Source organism: Amblyomma maculatum, chromosome 11, assembly GCF_055883805.1.
Source record: "Amblyomma maculatum isolate TAMU_Amacu chromosome 11, ASM5588380v1, whole genome shotgun sequence".
NCBI classification, from domain to species: Eukaryota; Metazoa; Arthropoda; class Arachnida; order Ixodida; family Ixodidae; genus Amblyomma; species Amblyomma maculatum.
Genome location: NC_139354.1, coordinates 95,748,104 through 95,767,328, shown reverse-complemented (window position 1 = coordinate 95,767,328; position 19,225 = coordinate 95,748,104). Strand labels below are relative to the sequence as shown.

General features: G+C 46.7%; 1 protein-coding gene across 2 annotated transcripts in view; it reads right to left on the bottom strand.

The window, feature by feature from the left end:
• Positions 1-239: 239 nt before the first annotated feature.
• The window catches only part of KrT95D (phosphofurin acidic cluster sorting protein KrT95D), a 105,078-nt gene continuing 86,092 nt past the window's right edge, over positions 240-19,225 (bottom strand). For both annotated transcript variants that reach the window (XM_084583389.1, XM_084583390.1), the window contains exons 16-19: positions 18,280-18,406; positions 14,433-14,511; positions 9,885-9,998; positions 240-669 (exon numbers count right to left, since the gene is read on the bottom strand). In XM_084583389.1, the coding sequence (XP_084439515.1) occupies positions 551-669; positions 9,885-9,998; positions 14,433-14,511; positions 18,280-18,406 (439 nt within the window). In that variant the 3' untranslated portion in view covers positions 240-550. The remainder of the gene's footprint in view (positions 670-9,884; positions 9,999-14,432; positions 14,512-18,279; positions 18,407-19,225) is intronic.

Here is a 19,225-nt window from a genome sequence, read left to right as displayed (position 1 = left end):
TCAAATTCGGTATTGCGATGAAGTTTTTTGAAATTTCAGAAGTGATTAGCATGCTGAAACATTCCTCAACTGTGGGGAGTAAAAATGGTACACCAATGTGCACACCACCGCATACGTTAAGTACACCAAAAACGGCACTGTGAGACACTAAAAAACGAAACTATGCCCGTAGCTGTGCCCCTGTGCTCATCCAGGTGGTCACTGCCAAGCGTCAGAAGTAAAAACAGTGGGGCAAGTCGGCAATGTACACAATCATTTTATTCAACCGCTAGTGCGTAGCTGCACGTGACCAGCGCCTTGTGCGTCCAAGCCTTGTAAGTCGGTGGTGGCGCGGTGGACGTGCCCCCCAAGCTACACTGTCCGAAACAGCGTAGCCCACACTGGACGGCCGCTCACTGGGTTCAGGGTAACGACGTATCGTGTACGCTCTCAGAGTACTGTACAAAACACACAACGGCAGACCGGGAGAGAGGGGGAAACAATTAACACTAAGGGCACGCGCGGGGCAATAAATAGGCTAGTCAATAAATACGGCGACGAAGGGAGACGGTCAGTGGCCGGGCTCGGGGGCGACGTAGAGGCCGACGGGAAAGTATTTGATGTGTGTCTGCCACTGGGCGCTCAGCTGGAAGAACTTGACGCCCGTCCACTCAACACCATCGATGGACACTGCGACACCAAAGGAGAGGGGGCAGAGAGAGACAGCCAAAGCGCTATGGTTAAGTATTCAGTCAAAACAAAGTCGTGAAACAAAGTCAAAACAATGATTTTCAACCCAATTCACTTAAGGGGAGACACGGCTCTTTGGGACCGAAAATCGGTCAAAAAACCTGATTTTGTATCTTTTCATTTTTGGATTCCTGACATAATTCTTCACCTTTGAGCAAATTTTCATTTAAATCTGATGCGTAATTGCACAGTAATGTCGATTTAAAAATGTGTAGTTTCCAAAAGTGCCCTTTAAATTGAGGACAGACAGCGCTAGTTTCGACAGCGTGCCGCGCAAAAACGAAAAGCCGCACCTATGCCATCTTGGTCTTGTTTGAAAGCTCGCGCGTCCGGCTTTCCATCCTCTCTCAGCCAGCCACCATGTGCCAGCAGCAATGAAATAAAACAAGCGCAAAATTTTCTTCAACGCGCGTTCTTATTGGTCGGTAAAAGCACTTGACCTGAACGGCATCATCTGATAGGCTTAGGCCCATTGACCTGGCATGAGAGCTGCACATGTCGCCATTTTGAGCGAGTCCTCGCTGACGCTACGGCACGGAATGCAGCTATGCCCGGGGGTCCGAGGAAGCACCATTCGGTGTATGTTTTCGGCCGGAGACGAAGGAAAACGAAGAGGAAAGTACGGGAATCGTCTTCTTTTCCGTCTGAAGTCAGCGATCGACGAGGAGCAAGTGCGGACGAACAGCCGCCCGATAGCCGGGGAGAAGCAAACAATGCTTCGCTGGACGACGCATCACTGAACAGTGCACCCATCACTTCTGCGGATCGTCAGGTGCACGATAGCCGCGGAGAAACAGAAAATGCTTCGCTAGACAGTGCACCCAACGCCAACGCGCTTGCGGACGCCAGGCTCTCCGACCAACGCACGGACGGGCAACGCACGGACGGGAGAACCAGACAACGCCCCGCTGGAAGTTGCATCGCCGGACAGCGCACCCAACGCGTCTGCAGTCTCCGGCCGAATGAGAGTTGACTCAAAAAATGTCACCGACAGCGACGTGAGGGAGGCAAGCGCACGTGAAAAGGCTTCGCTCGAGCGGCTTGGGTCAATGGCAGCAACGACGCGTAAGATGGAGCCATTCACGGAACTGAGCGGCGCGACAGCATCGGTCACAGACGAACGTAAGGCAGCGTTTACCGCCGTCGACATGCGTTCGGTAAACTCCCTCCTTGGAGCTTTGCGCTGCCAGACTCGTCAAGGACGCGTGCAGATGGTGAGAGGAGATCGCGAATACGGCCTCGCTGTCAAGCTTTTCTTGACATGTGTCAACTGCGGCGACAAGGCATCGGCGTGGAGTTTGCCGCGTGTGGGCGGAAAGCAAAGTGTAAATCCTTTCGCTGTGAACATTCTGGCTGCGCGCGCGATGCAAAGTACCGGCAACCGGCGGACTGCATTCAACGACATCTTTGCCGCGATGAATATTTCCCATCGTGGACTGCACACGAAAAAGTGGCAGAACTACGTAAAAGAAAAGCTGACGCCTGCCGCGACGCGTGCAGCCGAGAAAGTGACCGTTGAATGCGCGGAGTCAGTCCGGAAGCTGTACGATGAATTGAATGTTGACAATCCTGGCAACGTAGCCGTGTCCTACGATGGGACTTGGATGACTCGTGGGCATTCTTCCCATATCGGAGTCGGCACTGTCATCGAGCTTTTTACGGGGCTTGTCCTAGACTACGTTGTCCTGAGCAATTTTTGCGCAAGTTGTGAGCGGGGACCAAAAGTGGACGACCCCACGTACTAAGAATGGAGAGCAAGCCACGTCTGCCAGAAAAATACTGATAAAAAGGCTGGTGAGATGGAAGTAGAAGCAGCCCTAATCCTATTTAGAAGATCGCTCCAGAAGCACAACCTCAGATATACAACGGTGCTGTCAGACGGCGACAGCCGGTCCTTCCTCGCCCTGAAAGATGACCAAGTGTATGGCTACGTTGAGGTCACCAAAGAAGATTGCATTAACCATGTTCAAAAGCGGATGGGGACAGCTCTCCGCAGTCTGCTGTCAAAACAAAAAGGGTCAGGCTCGGAACCACTTGGTGGTAAAGGCAGACTAACTGGCGATCTAGTCAACAAGCTAAGTTCTTACTATGGCTGGGCACTCAAGTCCCACAGTGGCAACATAGAAGAAATGGCAAAAGCGGTGATGGCTACCTATTATCATGTGACATCAAATGATCAGGAGTCGGATCACAGCCTTTGCCCAACAGGTTCAAGTTCCTGGTGCCGGCAAAATGCTGCCAGTGCCAAAGGAGAGCCAGCCCCAAGGCACCGCTACAGCCTTCCTAGTCATGTATGCAAGGCATTGCGACCAATTTATGAGCGCCTCTCTGACAAGAAGCTCCTTGAGGGATGTGCAAGGGGAAAAACCCAAAATAATAATGAGAGCCTGCACTCTCTCATATGGGCACTGGCACCAAAAGAAAGGCACGCATCCCTCTTCAGTGTTGAGGCCGCAGTTGCAGAAGCAGTCTTGAAGTTTAATATAGGGTACCAAAGGACCTTGGTAGGAATTTTGAACGAGCTGTGTTTGAATCCTGGCCAGAGAAGTGTGCGGCGTATGGTAGAAAAGGACAAGCTTCGGTCCGTGGCATCTACAAGCAAGCGTGCATCGGCAGAAAATTTGCAGCGTGCTCTGAAAAAGCGCCACAAAGGTGGTAGCGCTCAAAATGACTATGCCCCTGGGGCATATTAACAATGTCTGGTAGTTGACATGTACATATTTTTTACTTTTAGTGATTAAAAATGACTTCCGTTTGTGAATTTTGGTCTCCTGTCAAGTTGGTGAATGCAATATCTCGACACCCATTGCAGATACAGCAATGATTTTTGTTTCAGCATTAAGCCAAATATGTGGAGCACACAATGTTGCAAGCAGATTTCTTAATTATTGCTTTAAAATTTTTTAAAATGGCACTTTTTGTGACCACTGTGTTTCCATGTTATGACTACTAAACTTCAATGTGCAATAAAATGAAAAATAATCATTAAATCAAAAATCTGCTTGCAACATTGTGTTCCTTATTCATTCTAGTATATAGCTATATGCTAATAAGAAGTTTTTGTGAAGTGGTTTTTTTCTTATTGTTTTCACAGCAAGTTCACCATTGTTCTTAATTATCTCAACACCTAATTGGTTCAGAGAAAAACTAATTATATTTTTGGAATCAGCACCAGGAACTGCACACGTGTGCCAAGTTTCATCACTTTAGTTCAAAAATTAAAGAAAATGGCTTTAAGACCAGTGTCCCCCCTTAATGTGTGTACTGTGCTGCCCCAATTTTGGCAACATAGCCAGAAAAAGAATACATATTTACTACGCACTCGATGGAGTTTCTCGGTGCCCTTTTAAAATAAGGCCAAGTTTCACATGAATGACAATTAAATGAGACTCTCAAAAAAGATCAGGGCAAGGTTTGTGGACTTAATCGGCCAACACAAACCAAGTACACAAAGACTAGGATGAAACTGACTTCTTTCTAACAATGTGTAACTATACAACACAAGGTGTAACGTCATGAATAGTTTCGGTAGCTTGCAGGTTGCCTTACATAACATATCCACAGAAGACAGTGGCCCCACACAATAGACGTACACATTCCTGACTGCTTAGATCTACACAAAAGCAACCAGCCAGGAAGCATACGTTACTTCCACGCTGTATTCATGCAGAGATGTTTTCTGCTTCAATGACGGAAGATAAACTACCAACACCTCACTCTTAGAATCTTAGTTAACTCATGTATCTAAAAAAAAAAACAGTTAACTCAAAACCTTTTCAATACCGTAGAGTAATTCCAGTAACAGATGTTTGGTTTGGGCTAGTTGGCAGCAATTTCTTGAAAACATGGTACAAATATTGATATGGATAGACGAGATAGGCGCTAACTTGCAGCTTTATTTTACAAAAGCCACTGCGTCCAATGTACAGAAGCCATTGCCACTATCAGTCAGTGAGCACACGCAATGAAAACGGCAATCAAGATGATATTAGGTGGAAAAAAATAAGAAATGCACGGTGGCAGGGTCATACAAAAAGGATACAAGCCTTGTGAAAGGAATCGCTCTTAAAAGCTTTGTCCTAAAGGTTGCCCTAAGACATCAAAACTTAACTACAGTAAAAACTCATTAAAACGTACCCGCTTTAACAGTAGTTTCATTTTAAAAGTAGTAGAGTCAAGTCCCCGACTCCGCGCCGATTCAATATAATGTAATTTCGCATCTGCATAAACCGTACCAGTTTATCGCGGACGTGTCGGTTAGCACGTACCACTTTCACTTTTCATCGTACAATTCACGGCGTTAGTACTGCCTCACAAAAGACTGTTTGACTAGCGTTGTGACAAACCCTCATAAACGCGACCGATGCAATAGTAAGCTACATAGCCAATGACTATTCGGAGCCAAGTTTGACAAATGCAGCTGTAATGATGATGATAATACAACTAGCGCCATCTTGCGGCGAGCGCACCAATTCAAGCCGTAAACTAACTGTGGCCTCCAAGCACCGTGCCGCTGGAGCCGATCACGGAGTCATCCACATACTCTGTCCTCCTCCTAGCAGGCCCTATTTTGGACCAGTCCGAGCGACCATCCCTTCTTGCTCTGTGCCTCCTGCACGCTTAGGCCTTGGTTCGCCTTCTTTCGCACGTGTGACGAGGTGACTGAGCGATGTGCGTCGCTAGTTCTCCGTCCGTCTGCATCATGCCAAAGCTTGGACAGAAACATCGGGTGCCTAGTATAAATGACAAGGTGGAGATTGTCCGTGCCATCGAGAGACGGGCAAAAAAATCTGTGATGGCAAGTGAGAGAGACTTGCCACTAACTACTGTGTGTTGTGTGTGGCATTTGGAATGCCAGAGAAAAGCTACTCGCCACTGCTGCTGTGACTGCGAAGAGATGTCGAGTACAGGGTTCAACATTTCCGGATGTGGAGGAGGCGCTGGTGCAATGGCTGAAAACAGCTAGGTCGGAAAACCTACCAGTTAGCGGACCTCTCCTCGTTGAGAAAGCCCTGGTTTTCGCCTCGCAGCTCAACCATGGCAACTTCGTGTGCATGAATGGCTGGCTAGCCAGATTTAAAGCAAGGCACGGAATAAGCACGAAGACCATAGCTGGAGAAGGCGCCGTGTCTGACACTGAAGGTGCAGAAGATTGGAGGAATGGCCTGCTAGGACAAATTTTGGAAGACTATGCACCTGACGATATATTTAACCTCAATGAGTCCGCACTTTCCTTCAAGCTGCTGCCGAATAGAATGCTTACGTTCAAGGGAGAACTGTGCAGCAGCAGCAAGCATGCCAAGGACCGCATTTCAGTTGAATTCACATGCAATATGTCTGGAAGCGAGAAGTTGCCACTTCTCGTCATTGGCAAGTCAGCCAAGCCAAGGTGCTTCAAAGGCGCCCCATTGCCATCAGGAATCCTTTATAGGAATAACACCAAGGCATGGATGACTGGGAAGCTTTTTGAAGAGTATGTGCGCTTCATTGACTGCCATTTTGAGGCGAAAAGAAGAAATGCTGTTGTTATCCTTGTTATCGGCGCACGTTGCGGTGGGTGGCCTCAAGGCGCTGAAGCTGGTGTTTTTGCCACCAAACAACAGCGATTGCGCAGCCCTTGGACCAAGCCATCATTAGAGCTGTCAAGCAGCTCTACAGGAAGAACCTACTGCGCAGGACGCTGCTTGCACTGGAATGCAGCAAGGTATACGCCACTGACCTGCTGGGTACGAGAACCTGCTGACTGAAGTACTTGAGAGGGAATGCTCTTCAGAAGACATTACCTTCTCTGAATTCAGGGACGACAACGAGGTGGAAACTTCGCCAGATATGTCAGATAAATCCATCGTTGCCTCAGTGGTGGCGGAAGTGGCTCCAACTGACAGTGACGACAACGACACAGAAAGTGTGGAAGACCCAGGCCCAACAGTGGCAGAAGCTGTAAGTGTCATGCGGCTGTTCGCCAAAAAGGGAGACTGACGGAAAAGCTTGGCTCGCTGCCTGAATGAGTTTGAAGCTGTTGTCGCTGCTAGAGCACCGCGGCGTCAGACTAAGAGTACTGACTTTTGCGGTGCAAAATAAAGGCTGCATTTTATTTTTCATTTTTCAACCTACTGCTCGTTTCCGCTTGTTTTTTGGTAGGTAAGTGGGTAATTTTACGCTACTTTCGTCAAGCCGTAGTACCGTTTAGTACATACTTTTTCAGAGTTCCGGCCAACTACGGCTTAAAGAGGTTTTACTGTATTAACATGGGCAAAACAAAGCAAACACACAAGGATGAGAATGAAGTCCAGGCTACAATAGAGGATTAACAGAAGTGTCGAAAGGAGGTGCCATCTCAAATCTCAAAAGTAGGTAACCAATATGCCCTTTTCACCAAATGAACTTATCAAGGTGCACGTGGTTACTGTCAGTTTCTTGAGGTGATTCAATCATTTGAATTTCACATAATTCAAACACCTTTTCCAGTCTCCTGGAAATTTAAATTGACAAGCTCTCACCGTATATAGACAAATACAAAGCAGAAGGGTAGCACCATCTGGGAATAAGTTAGTGGCGTTAGTAGAACGACCATCTTTTATGCCGAACCACTGCTATTCCAAAGGCAAAGATGTAATTTCCACTGACAACATAGTTGTTAAAAGTTCTAGATAGTCAGAAAATGGAATACCGGTGTTATCATCGCTGACAGATTTATCAGTACACAATACCGTATTTGCACGATTTTAACGCGCACCTTTTTTTTCTGAAAATAAGCGTTCAAAATGACATGCGCGTTACAGTTGGACTCAAAACACAAAACAAAAACCTCCAAACTGAAACCTACATCTCAAAAACCGAAACGAAGCAGCTCAAAGAACAACAACCAGCTGCATTGCCATCGGTATCAGCAAGCCGTTCCGAGTCGGATCCATCCATGAGCGGATCCAGCGTTTCGATCGGCATTTTGCACAAATGTTCCGTTTCGCCAAGACGCTGCACTGGATAGATGCATTTACTGACAAGATGGAAAGGCAACGACGCTTTCATTACGAGGTGCCGTTTAAGCGAAAAGCAATCCTCTTAGCGGAAAAAGAAGGGAACCGGGCAGCGCCCCGTGCATTAGGTGTCCCGGAGACATGCGTTCGCGATTGGCAGAAACAAAGGGACCGCATTTTTAAGTGCAAAGCATCACGGAAGGGCTTCAGTGGTCCACAGCGTGGCCGCTTTCCCGAACTCGAAGATTCGCTTGTGGATTACATCAAAGACCTACGAGTCAACCAACTGCCCCTGTCCTCGGATCTAATCAAGGCGAAGGCTCTACAACTGGCGACAAGCCAGCAGGAGCTGGATACAAAAATTTTAGAAGCGCCGATCAGATGCCCATCTTCTTTGACATGCCATCAAATTATAAGGTTGAGTCTGCAGGTGCCAAGCAGATGCGTATATCAATGTCTGGCAACGAGAAAAACAGGGTGACGGCGATGCTGTGCTGCCCGGCAGATGGACACAAATTGAATCCGTGTTTGATATTCAAAAGAAAGACTGTGCCAGTAGACGTTACATTTCCAGACAATGTCGTCGTCCGCGTGTAGTCGAAAGGGTGTATAGACACAGACCTCATGGTCGATTGCATCGATTCGGTCTGGTGGAAGAGGCCTGGAGCCAGCCTTGGTATGCACGCAGTGCTGGTGCTGGATTCGTTCAGGTGCCACATTTCTGACCACGCCAAAGAGAAGCTTGCGGCCTGCCACGCTGATCTGGTGGTCATCCCTGGCGGGATGACTTCCCAAATCCAGCCGCTTGATGTCTGTTTAAATAAGCCCATAAAAGACCGCGTACAGCAATTGACTTAGTGAGCAGGCCCTCAGGCCGGCTGGCCATCTCAAGAGAGCGACGCTCGGAGACATCGCAAGATGGATTGACGGTGCGTGGAAGGCCGTTCCGCAGGCAATGGTCGTGCATGCATTCAAAAAATGTGTAATTTCCAATGCCTTAGATGGCACCAAAGATGACCCTTTGTGGCCTGTGGACAGCGAGAAGGAGCTGTCTTCCGACTCTGACGGCGAGTAGCCCATCTCCCATCTCGTGGTTGTGTTCCGATTTTTGTTCGTGTGTTCTCATTTGTTATTGAGTTCAATTAAATGTTTGAAGCAACTTTCAGACGCTTGTTGACTGCGATATTCCGTGTGCGCGGTAGAATCGGCGCTAAGTTGTTTTTGTGGTTTCCGGGCCTTAAATATTACTGCGCGTTACAATCGGAGGCGTGTTAGAATCGTGCAAATATGGTACTATGTTGACGTAGATTTTTTTTAGTGCACATCCCGAAATTCAGGTGTGCAGCTATCAATATCAAAACAGCAATCATGAAGTTCTTGTTTGTATTGATGATGCAAGTCCGAAATGGCCCGTGGGAAAAATATTTTCGTTGGCAGTAGATGTATCCCTTGCAAAAATGCCGACATACCCAAACAGAGTCATTCAATTAATATCTACCCAGAACAAAAATTGAATACAGCTGTCATCAGGGTCCCTTTAGGACAAACAATACAAATATACCTCCTTGATCATGCTGAGACCCAATCTAACTCAAACATAGACACAATGTGACCTACTATGACATATATGTATAAGAAAGCTCAGACTTATCCGAGCATCTTCACTTAGGGCCAAAACAACTGATGTCAACATGGACACACCAAATTAAACTTGTCCATAGTCGCACTGCCTTAAACTTATGCAAACCCACCAGGACCCTTTTGAATTAACTGAGCTCAAGGCACCCATTTACATTACGATAGGAGATTAGTGGAACATGTATTGCCATGAAAAAAGACACGAAGACAGTAGACACACAAGACTGCGTTCGTCCTGTCATGTCTACTGTCTTTGTGTCATCTCTTTTTGCGCCTCGCCCATCATGGTATTACAAGATTCAAGCCAACTAGCCCAACAACTCTTGTTGGAGGTTAGCGGATATGATTGCAGCTGACGTACCTTTAAGCATGTACAATGTGGAAAATTTAGAGCTTCCCAAACACTCTTCCGTGTCCCCTATGGGTGATACAAGCACAGTAACTGTGACCATGCCCATAAACAAGACGTTCACAGACACAATTCGTACGTTTTGGCAAACAATCTGGTGTGGTTCTGAGTGACCCCATGGGGTTGCTCACCTCTGAGTGGGGGTTGCAGGTTGCGGCAGGAGCAGATGAGTCGTTGCACCCCTTCCACCTGCTGGCTGCGCCTGGCTTCCCGCTCGCCCTCCTTCTTCTTGCCCAGACGCATGACTGCACCATAGGACACCACCAACACCACCATCGGACATCACCAACACCACCATGGGACATTACCAACACCCAAGCACACGGTCATGCCCACTATACAGTAAAAGCTCGTTAATTCAAATTCCACGGGGCCGCCAGGCCAGTTCAAATTAACCAAAATTCGAACTAATGAAAGTGAGCAAAAATGAAGGCGTTTGATGCCCGGAGGGCACGAAAAACATTTATTTAGCAAAAAAGTCTGTTATCATCTTCTGCTTCTTCTCTCTGAGGTCTACCGTACTCACTCGGTCTTCTAGCATGCGAATGCGACGCAGGGAGTCTTCTTCCCCCTCTTCAAAGCTGAAGAAAAGGCGCGCAACATTCAGCGCTCCCATAACTTCTGCCGCGGATGGACGCACGGGCTCTTGCTCCTCGTCGTCGTCCTCGTCTTCTGCCTCTTCTGGGACAGACTGCTCCCCAACAATTTCAGCGACAATGTCCTCATCACTTAGGGCACCGCACACTGCTGCATCGCTGTCTACTCCAACGTAATCATCAAAACTGACGTCCTGCAGCACAGCACGCACAGCCGCAGGCAGAGGCTCCGGAATCCCATCGTCGCCACTTTCTTTCATACTTCCGGCAGCAAAGCCACAGTGGTGGAAGCAGTTTGCAATTGTGGACGGCGTGACCTGCTCCCATGCACGCACCAACATGTGCATTGCTGTGAGCAATGTGATGGTGCTGGTCTTCTGGTTTCCAGTGCACAAAGTCATGCGCTCGATCATATGGCACCTATAGAAACATTTGATGTTTCTGATCACCCCCTGATCCATCGGCTGCAAGGCCGCAGTCGTGTTGGCTGGCAAAAAGACGAGCCTTGTGGCTTTCAGCTCGGCGTCGACTTTGTGTGCCGAGCAGTTATCCACAATGAGGAGAACTTGACGCTTCCCTAGCTCCATCCTCCGATCGAATTTCAAGAGCCATTTTTTAAACAATTCGCCCGTCATCCACGCCTTGCTGTTGGCGGAGTATTCCGTCGGCAGCGTCCTAATGTTCTTGAAACATCTAGGCTTATGTGCCTTGCCAACAACAAAAAGAGGGACCTTCTCCGTCCCGGTCATATTAGCGGCGACCAGAACAGTAATCCGCTCTTTGCTTCGCTTGCCGCCAGCGCAGCTGTCCCCTTTTAATGTTACTGTTCTGTCGGGCTGGAGCTTATAAAACAAAGCCGTCTCATCAGCATTGAATATATCATGTGCCGAGTAGCTTTCTAAGTACTGCTGCAGTATTTCCCACGCGAACACATCTCGCGGACACAAGCTCACAACAAGCGGCGTGCAAAACGAGGGCTCACGAAATGCAACACGAAACCGTGGTCGATAACACTAAAACGTCGTTCCTCGAAGGAGTCGCGGCAGGAAAGACTGTTTAGTACTTGTTCCAGCACCCTAGCGGCGCCCCGATGGTTGTGCCATCTATCGTTCTGCCGTGAAAGCTTCCAACGATGGTTTTTAACAGCGCCGCTTGGCGGCGCGCAGTTCGAATTATGGGTGGCGGCGCCAATTTTTGAGTGAATTAACGAGCTGTTACGCGCATAGACTTCTATGCACTGCGGACCGGACCACGATGACTATTTCGAATTATCCAAAATTTCGAATTAACGAGTTGTGAATTAACAAGCTTTCACTGTATATGCAAAATAAGCTACTTGCACAAATCTCCAAGTATATTTGCACAATTCCTTTTAACGCACCTGAACATCTGAACATCACCTTCCAAACCGACAGCTCTACAGAAAAGGTAGACTTCCTTCAAGAGCTCCACAAGTAAGCTTTACACTTTGCCTTCATATAAAAGGTACCTGTGGGTAAAACTCCACACTAATTCTGCTTGTGTACTTCCTCAATCTTTTATTCTTTTGCTCTGATGCAAATAAACTTTTTCCGATATGCAAGCCATAACTATGTATTTAAGGTCACACCTCTGCAAATAATAGCTAATTGTGCACAACTCACACCGGTAAAAAAATACGAGGTAAAAGATCCCTTTATCAGAAAGTGAGACAAAGTATTAGGAAGAAGCTAAGGTTTCACCTAAGGAAAAGGCATGATAGTTCCTTTAACATTGCCTTTTCTTTTATACTTTTATACTGTTAGATTGATTTTGGTGCACAGTAACATGCAGCAGTACCTGTATCATTTCTCACTGTTCACCGACACGTACAATGAAAGGCATAAAACTGGAGGTGCATATGTCGATTCGAATCCCTTTTGCTAACTACGCTTCAAGTCGACTGCCAGATGGTTGCTAAATATATATATATATATATATATATATATATATATATATGGCGTGTAGAGAGAGATAGTGTAGAGACATTGGAAGCGCACCACCAATCAGCGTCAATGGTGGCGCTGTTGCGAGATCACTTGATGTCACTGCGCCGACATTCCAGCGCACATGTTTAAGCCCGATTATAAATTTGAATAAAATTGCACCATTTTCAAGGTGGAAAAATTTCATCATCACCGTTTTGAATTTCAGTGCCATTCCGGGTTAGCTTCCACTTACTTTAGTGGTACCGTAAAAACCTATATACAATATGCGCTCGCATATAACACGAGGTGCATACAGTCGAACCCGGATATATCGAACTCGAAGAGGATTGCGAAATAGTTCGATATATCGATAATTCGATATACAGAAATCAGCTTGGGACGGCACTTACGATGCAGAAAAACGATACCGTATTTGTCGAGTAATAAACTCACTCGCATAATGAACCCACCCCCCACTTTTACACTCGAGAATTTGGAAAAAAAAAAAGCGATAAGGTCAGCTCGCTTCAGCGACGAGCGGCAGCGGCAGAGCAAAAAATTTCCAACTTGTTGGAACTGCGTCCCTCTGCCGTTCCAGCCACCGCGGCAGCTCAAAACAAGGTTTCTGTGTCGCCGCGGCAGAAATTGCCAGCGTTTTCTTGCATGTCGCACTCCGTTTCGGTCGTCTCATCCACAGCTCATTTCTTGGCAGCGTGCCAAAATGCTGTGCAGCGATAACGTCGTGGCGTGTTCTTTTGATAGCTCCTGCGGCAGTGGGCAGCGGGTAGCGAACTTGGCAGACTGCCCGTGATTGCTTGATTGCACAAGCCTGGTTCGATTTATTATGCCGCGCTTGGGGCGGGCGTAATCCACTGCCACAAAATCATTGGAAAGCATGATACAATAGCTGAATACTGCTTGAAGCGAAAAATGCTAAAAGCCGATGTCATGATCGCAGCTGACCACGTGTTTTCGTTGATTCATACATGCAAGAATAAACGACTCCCGCAAAAAAAAAAAAAAAAAGAAAAAAAAAAGAATGCCGCTTTGTAACGCCATATCTTACGGTACGCCGCGCGTACAGCACAACGACAAAAATAGACGAATCTTGCAAAAAAAAGCAAAATACATAGATCTGCCACTTCTTAACTTCCGCAGGCGCCATAGCCACGTCAGCCGCCATACGCAGAGGGTTCGCCACACACGCTGGAGAAAGCATCGGACGTTCTGTCTGAAAACGGGCTGAGCTGGCTTGGCGCATGCGTAGCGCGTGCTACTGCGAACGAAGGCCGGGAAAGAGGAAGGAGAGAGGTAGCTCAGCAAAAGAATGGGCACACCCTTGCGCTTCGCTCTGTCGCGTCTTTCCCCTCTCGTTCCCACCGGTTCTTTCTGGTTCATTCACGCACATGGCTTGCAAACGTCACGTGCTAGCGCGCGGGAAACAATGACCGCAGATGCGCGCACCTTTAGGGAATGGGCGCGGCGCTGCCCTAGCCGAACTGTCCCCTCTCATTACTTCCGCGCGTGGCTTGAAAACGTCACGCGGCAAACGGCCGAGGGTGATGCGATCGTCTTTGGGAAAGGCACACTTTCCAGTGTGTGGTGCGGAGTTCGATATATCGAACGACCGGTAAAATTGAGTTCGATATATGACGCGGCTTTCCTATACTTTTACATCAAATTTTCAAGGGGATATTCCGTGAGTTGGATATAACCAAAATTCGATATATACGGGTTCGATATATCCGGGTTCGACTGTATAACACGAAGTATGCAAATGCATCCTTCAAAATATAATATATACAACATCAAGCCCAATTTCCACATACTATCGCCTGCAACAATTTATTGAACGCAATTCTCCAGGTAAATTTTTTTATTATGCATTCAAATTCCTCTAAAACCTCACTAAAGTGAAGCTCTGTGTTGTATCCTCATTTAACTCTCTATTTTTCATTTTTTAAAGCTTTACATCAAAAGTGCTCAACTCCAAAGAGGCAAATCAACATACTTAAGATGTGCTGCTACCTGAAGGCTCAAGATTCGAAACGAACTCCAAAACAAGCTCCAGCCTTTTGCCTGAGCAAAAGGAATGAAGAAGAGAAATGAAGGAGAGCTTCAAAAAAGGAGAACTCACTCTTCTGCTTCTTCTCCCTTGTGACATAACTCAGGCTGAGGCAAGGGCCCAGAATCTCGGAAACCGCCAACCTCCACACCTGCGTATATGGCACAACACCAACATGCGTTCGTTCAATTGGACTCTATTTCATTCATGCACATGCCAAAACATCCCAGCACAAAATTCAGGCAAAATAACACACACAAAAAAAACACAGGCCAGTGCATAGTGAAGACTGCAATGGCGACCACCACGAGCGCCATCGTCAAGACCAGTCATGCATCTCATTGGCGTCTCCCACTGACCTCCAATAGCCCTGTCTTAAAGTCTACTAAATTGATGCTTATATTTAACGTACTACAGTCGAACCTCGATGTAACAAGTCCTACTTGCAGCCGAAAATTTTTAAAACGCAAATTTTGTTATACCAAGGTTGCTATGTTTTAGCTGCGGAAATGAAGTAACAGGTCTGTGGAACACTGCTGGGAACTTGTAAATTACGTATTCAGGAAATAAGCTAGAAACTCTAGCAATAATAGAGCTAACAAGGGCACTGGATGTTATTTTTTATATATGGAGCACATAATGAGCGACAACAAACGGACGCAAACGCATAATTTTTCTCCGCGTGAGCAAAGAGCGAACACAGTGCCTTGTACTCAAAGCCGCCGCCATATGTTGCCACTGGTATCATCATTATCATCATCCAACGTTTGCAAATGGTTAAAAGGTTAATATGAGTCTCTAGATCAGCTGATCTAGAGATATCGGGGACACTGTCCTATTATAGTGAGCTAGATAGATTAGTTCTATGACCACATCGCCTATGCGGGTGCGGCTACCTTGGGCGCGACAATCTTTTTCTCAGGCTTCACATACGCGTACCATATTTACTTGCATAAGAGCCCACCTCCACCTTTTACCACTGAGAATTTAAAAAAAAGAATAGTGCTAGTCGTTAGCAGTCTCTCCGTTTGGCGCTGTCGCAGTCCAGTGTGTTTCTTAGCAGCGCGCCACGGTGCTGCACAGCAAGAACATCACGGTGTGTCTCTTGGGGTTAACTCTAGTGGGGGTGTGGGGAGGGGGCGATGGGCCCACTTGGCAGAGTTCCAGCGGCCTTCAGAAAAGTGCCTGCGGTGGCTTGCTTGGCTCGTCCTGTTGTTGCAAGCCTTGTTTTCAGTATGTTTGCTTCATCACGGAATGCGTGGGGTGTGCACCGTCCAATACTACAATACCAGTGGAACGTGTGATAGCAGCAAGTGTCTTTTGAAGGGAAAGATGCTAAAAGCCGAACTTATGATCGCGGCTGACGGCATATTTTTTTTGATGATCGATGGATGATCATAAAAAAAGAAAGAATCCCAATTTTCCCCACGTATTGAACCCTTCCCTCGAACTCACTTTGATATTTCTTGAAAAAAAAAAAAAAAAGTGGGTTTATTACGCGAGTAAATACAGTATCCCCGGTAAGCGCTTTGTCGTTCCGACTGGCCAGTGACGTGATGGCATGACGTGTCCTAAAAATTCCGCACCGTGGACTTTGTATGCACACAACGGATGGTGCGGCGGCAGTACGCCCCTGTCATCATCATTTTGCTTCAATCGCAGTGTCCAGACTGTCGGCAAAATCAGCCTGTAAAAGGGCAGATGTAAAATGCAGTGTGTCAGGGCTGAAATTTTAGTTCATTTGATTGTCAAAGTGACTGCTGGTACATGCATACGATGCGCGAGGACTTCGTTAAATCGAAAGTGCGGCATTAAACTACTTCGTTAAATTGTGAAAAAAAATCAACATGACTTTTAATGGGGCAGAGATTGGGAAATAAGAAAAAATTTGTTGCATCGCTAATTTCGTCACATTGAGGTTCGACTGTATCACATCCTTCAAGCTGACTCTTTGGAATCCCCATTCTCCCCTTCCATGGTACGACCACCAAAAACAACAGTGCTTGCTCAATCTCTTCCACATTACGCTTGTCAGCCATTCATCTTTTGCCTACAAATTGACGACTTGTGGCTTGACTCAGGCTATGAGAGGTGCCAAACACAGTTAGGCCATCTTTACCTTATCTGCACAGCAGTGAACAAGAGCAAGTAGGAAACCAATGGTGGATTCACATGACAGACTTCACCTCTGACAGAATGGTCACGTGACACTTGACACGAGGTTCATCTGTCTGCAGCAAGCATTCAAATGATGGGGAAAAAAATATAGCATACGCCAACATGGACACCTCTAGCGCCCTGAGCAAGCGGAGATTCCTGAAGCACCAAAATCTCCAAAATTATCGCCTACACAGAAGTGCATTGTAACAGACCTCGTCAATCACCATTCGTAAGGTGGTCTCTGGCTGAGAGAGATAGAGGGAGAGAGGGTTTGGACTTTTTTAATTTCTTTAGTCTTGTTTTTTAATTTTTACTACGATAATCACATAAATTAGTAATGTAATGTGTTTAGGAGAAAGATGATTAAAAACAAAATAGAAGGAAAAACAATGTGCCGATGGTGGGAACTGAACCCACGACCTCCGAATATCGCGTCCGGTGCTCTTCCAACTGAGCTACATCGGCCGCTGTCCCCCTGCTACTTTCTTGGGTATTAATGTTGTCTGTATACGAACCTTGAGAGTGTTCACCAGCGCCACCCTCAACTATAGCGGTGGACGTGGAACGTCCTGTGTTCCCGCCAGCGTCATGTAGAATGTGATCAAGAGCGAGAGCAAAAGCTGTGCTAGAACCCTCTTACGCTACATATGGCTTCAAGACTGCCAGAACCGAGACCCCCGTAAGCTGAAAGCAGATAAATGAAGGGGAAATGAGGGTGCTCGTTATAATACATGAAGGAAAGAAGCCAACAGTCGACGAGGCCAAGGAGAGCATTGGGGATTGTACTTTGTCTTTTTTTTTTTTTCGATATTTGGAGGTCGTGGGTTCAGTTCCCACCATCGGCATATTGTTTTTCCTTCTACTTTGTGTTTAATTATCTTTCCCCTAAATAGATTACATTACTAATTTATGTGATTATCGAAGTAAAAATTAAAAAAAAAAAGACAAATACAATCCCCAATGCTTTCCTTTACCTCGCCGACTGCTGGCTTTTTTTCCTTTATGTATTATAACGAGTATCCTCATTTCCCCTTCATTTAACTGCTTGTAGCTCACGGGGGTCTCGGTTCTGGCAGTCTGGAAGCCATAGGTAGCGTAAGAGGGTTCTAATACAGCTTTCGCCCGCACTCTTGATCCCGTTCTACGTAACGCTGGCGGTAACACAGGATGTTGCACATCCACCGCTATGGTTGAGGGTGGCACAGGTGAACACTGTCAAGGTTCGTATACAGACAACATTAATACCCAAGAAAGTAGCAGGGGGGACAGCGGCCGATGCAGCTCAGTTCGAAGAGCACCGGACGCGATATTCAGAGGTCGTGGGTTCGGTTCCTACCATTGGCACATTGTTTTTCCTTCTACTTTGTGTTTAATTATCTTTCCGCTAAATATAGATTACATTACTAATCTATGCGATTATCAAAGTAAAAATTAAAAAAAAGAGACAAAGTACAATCCCCAATGCTTTCCTTGGCCTCGCCGACTGTTGCTTCTTTCCTTCAGGTATTATAACAAGTACCCTCATTTCCCCTTTATTTATCTACTTCAGGCTATGAGAGACGCTGTAGTGGAGGACTCCGAAAATTTTGTCCACCTGGGGTTCTTGCACTGACATTGCACAGTACCCGGGCACCTTGCTTTTTGCCTCCGTTGGAAAGTGGCCACTACGTCCTGCATCCTTGGGTACAGTAGCCGAGCACCTCAACCACTGAGCTACCATGGTGAAGTGAGAGAGAGAGACGGGGAAAGGATGGCCAACCTGTAGTGATCGGAAGGCTGCCTTGAGGGAGAAGCGGCACGGCTCAGCTCCCCCTTTGCGCTGTAGGGTCCAGTAGTCCAGCTGAAGCTCCATCGCCTCACATGGACTCCAAGTACCACCAACACCCCTGTCACAAAGTGCACACATATTTTGGCTTGACATCATTCAGCATTTGTGCACCAACCACAACTTCAAGTTTCCTGAACACATCGAGGCCTGCACTTTGATCGATACGTTTTGAACAACATGCAGATAACACAGTGCAGTAGAAAGTTCATCAAAACGAAAGCATCAGTTCAATCAAACTGCGATTCAAAGTAACCAAGTTGGAATTATTAGGAATCAGCTCTCTATGCATGATAGCCCCAAGCTACAAGCAAAAAAAAAAAAATCGAAGACGACCTCTAGCTTCGTCTCTAGGGTATGCAGGGCCACATTAACAACCTGCATCTGCTGCTGCCCTTACGAATCCTCGTCTGCATCCATCCACCTTGCTACTCAATCAGTAGTCTCATCTCTGCCTCTACTATCCAACACATACTCATCCACATGAAGTCATAAGACACTCCATTATATGAAAGGCCACCAGAGAGACATTCATGCTTAATGACCTTATTTATTAATTTAATGATTTAATGAAAACTAATGCTGGCCCCAAACAGACTCTGTGCACCTGCACACCTGCACCTGCACACCTGTAGCCGTGCCTAGCAGCACCTTACGCCTTCCCTTGTCCTCCGCGTGAGGAAGCGCTCCGTCCTCTCCAGCATCCCAGCGGCACACAAGCTTCTTCGGCGCACCTGAACAATGCACTGGCTCGATACGCTCTGTCCCAATTTGTTTCTTTCGTTTTTTATTGTTGCTGCATCAGCATAGTCGGCATCTCCGGATGCACACGTGCTTTTGTGGTCACCGTGTTTCTACATTGTTGTTGATCTTCAGTGCC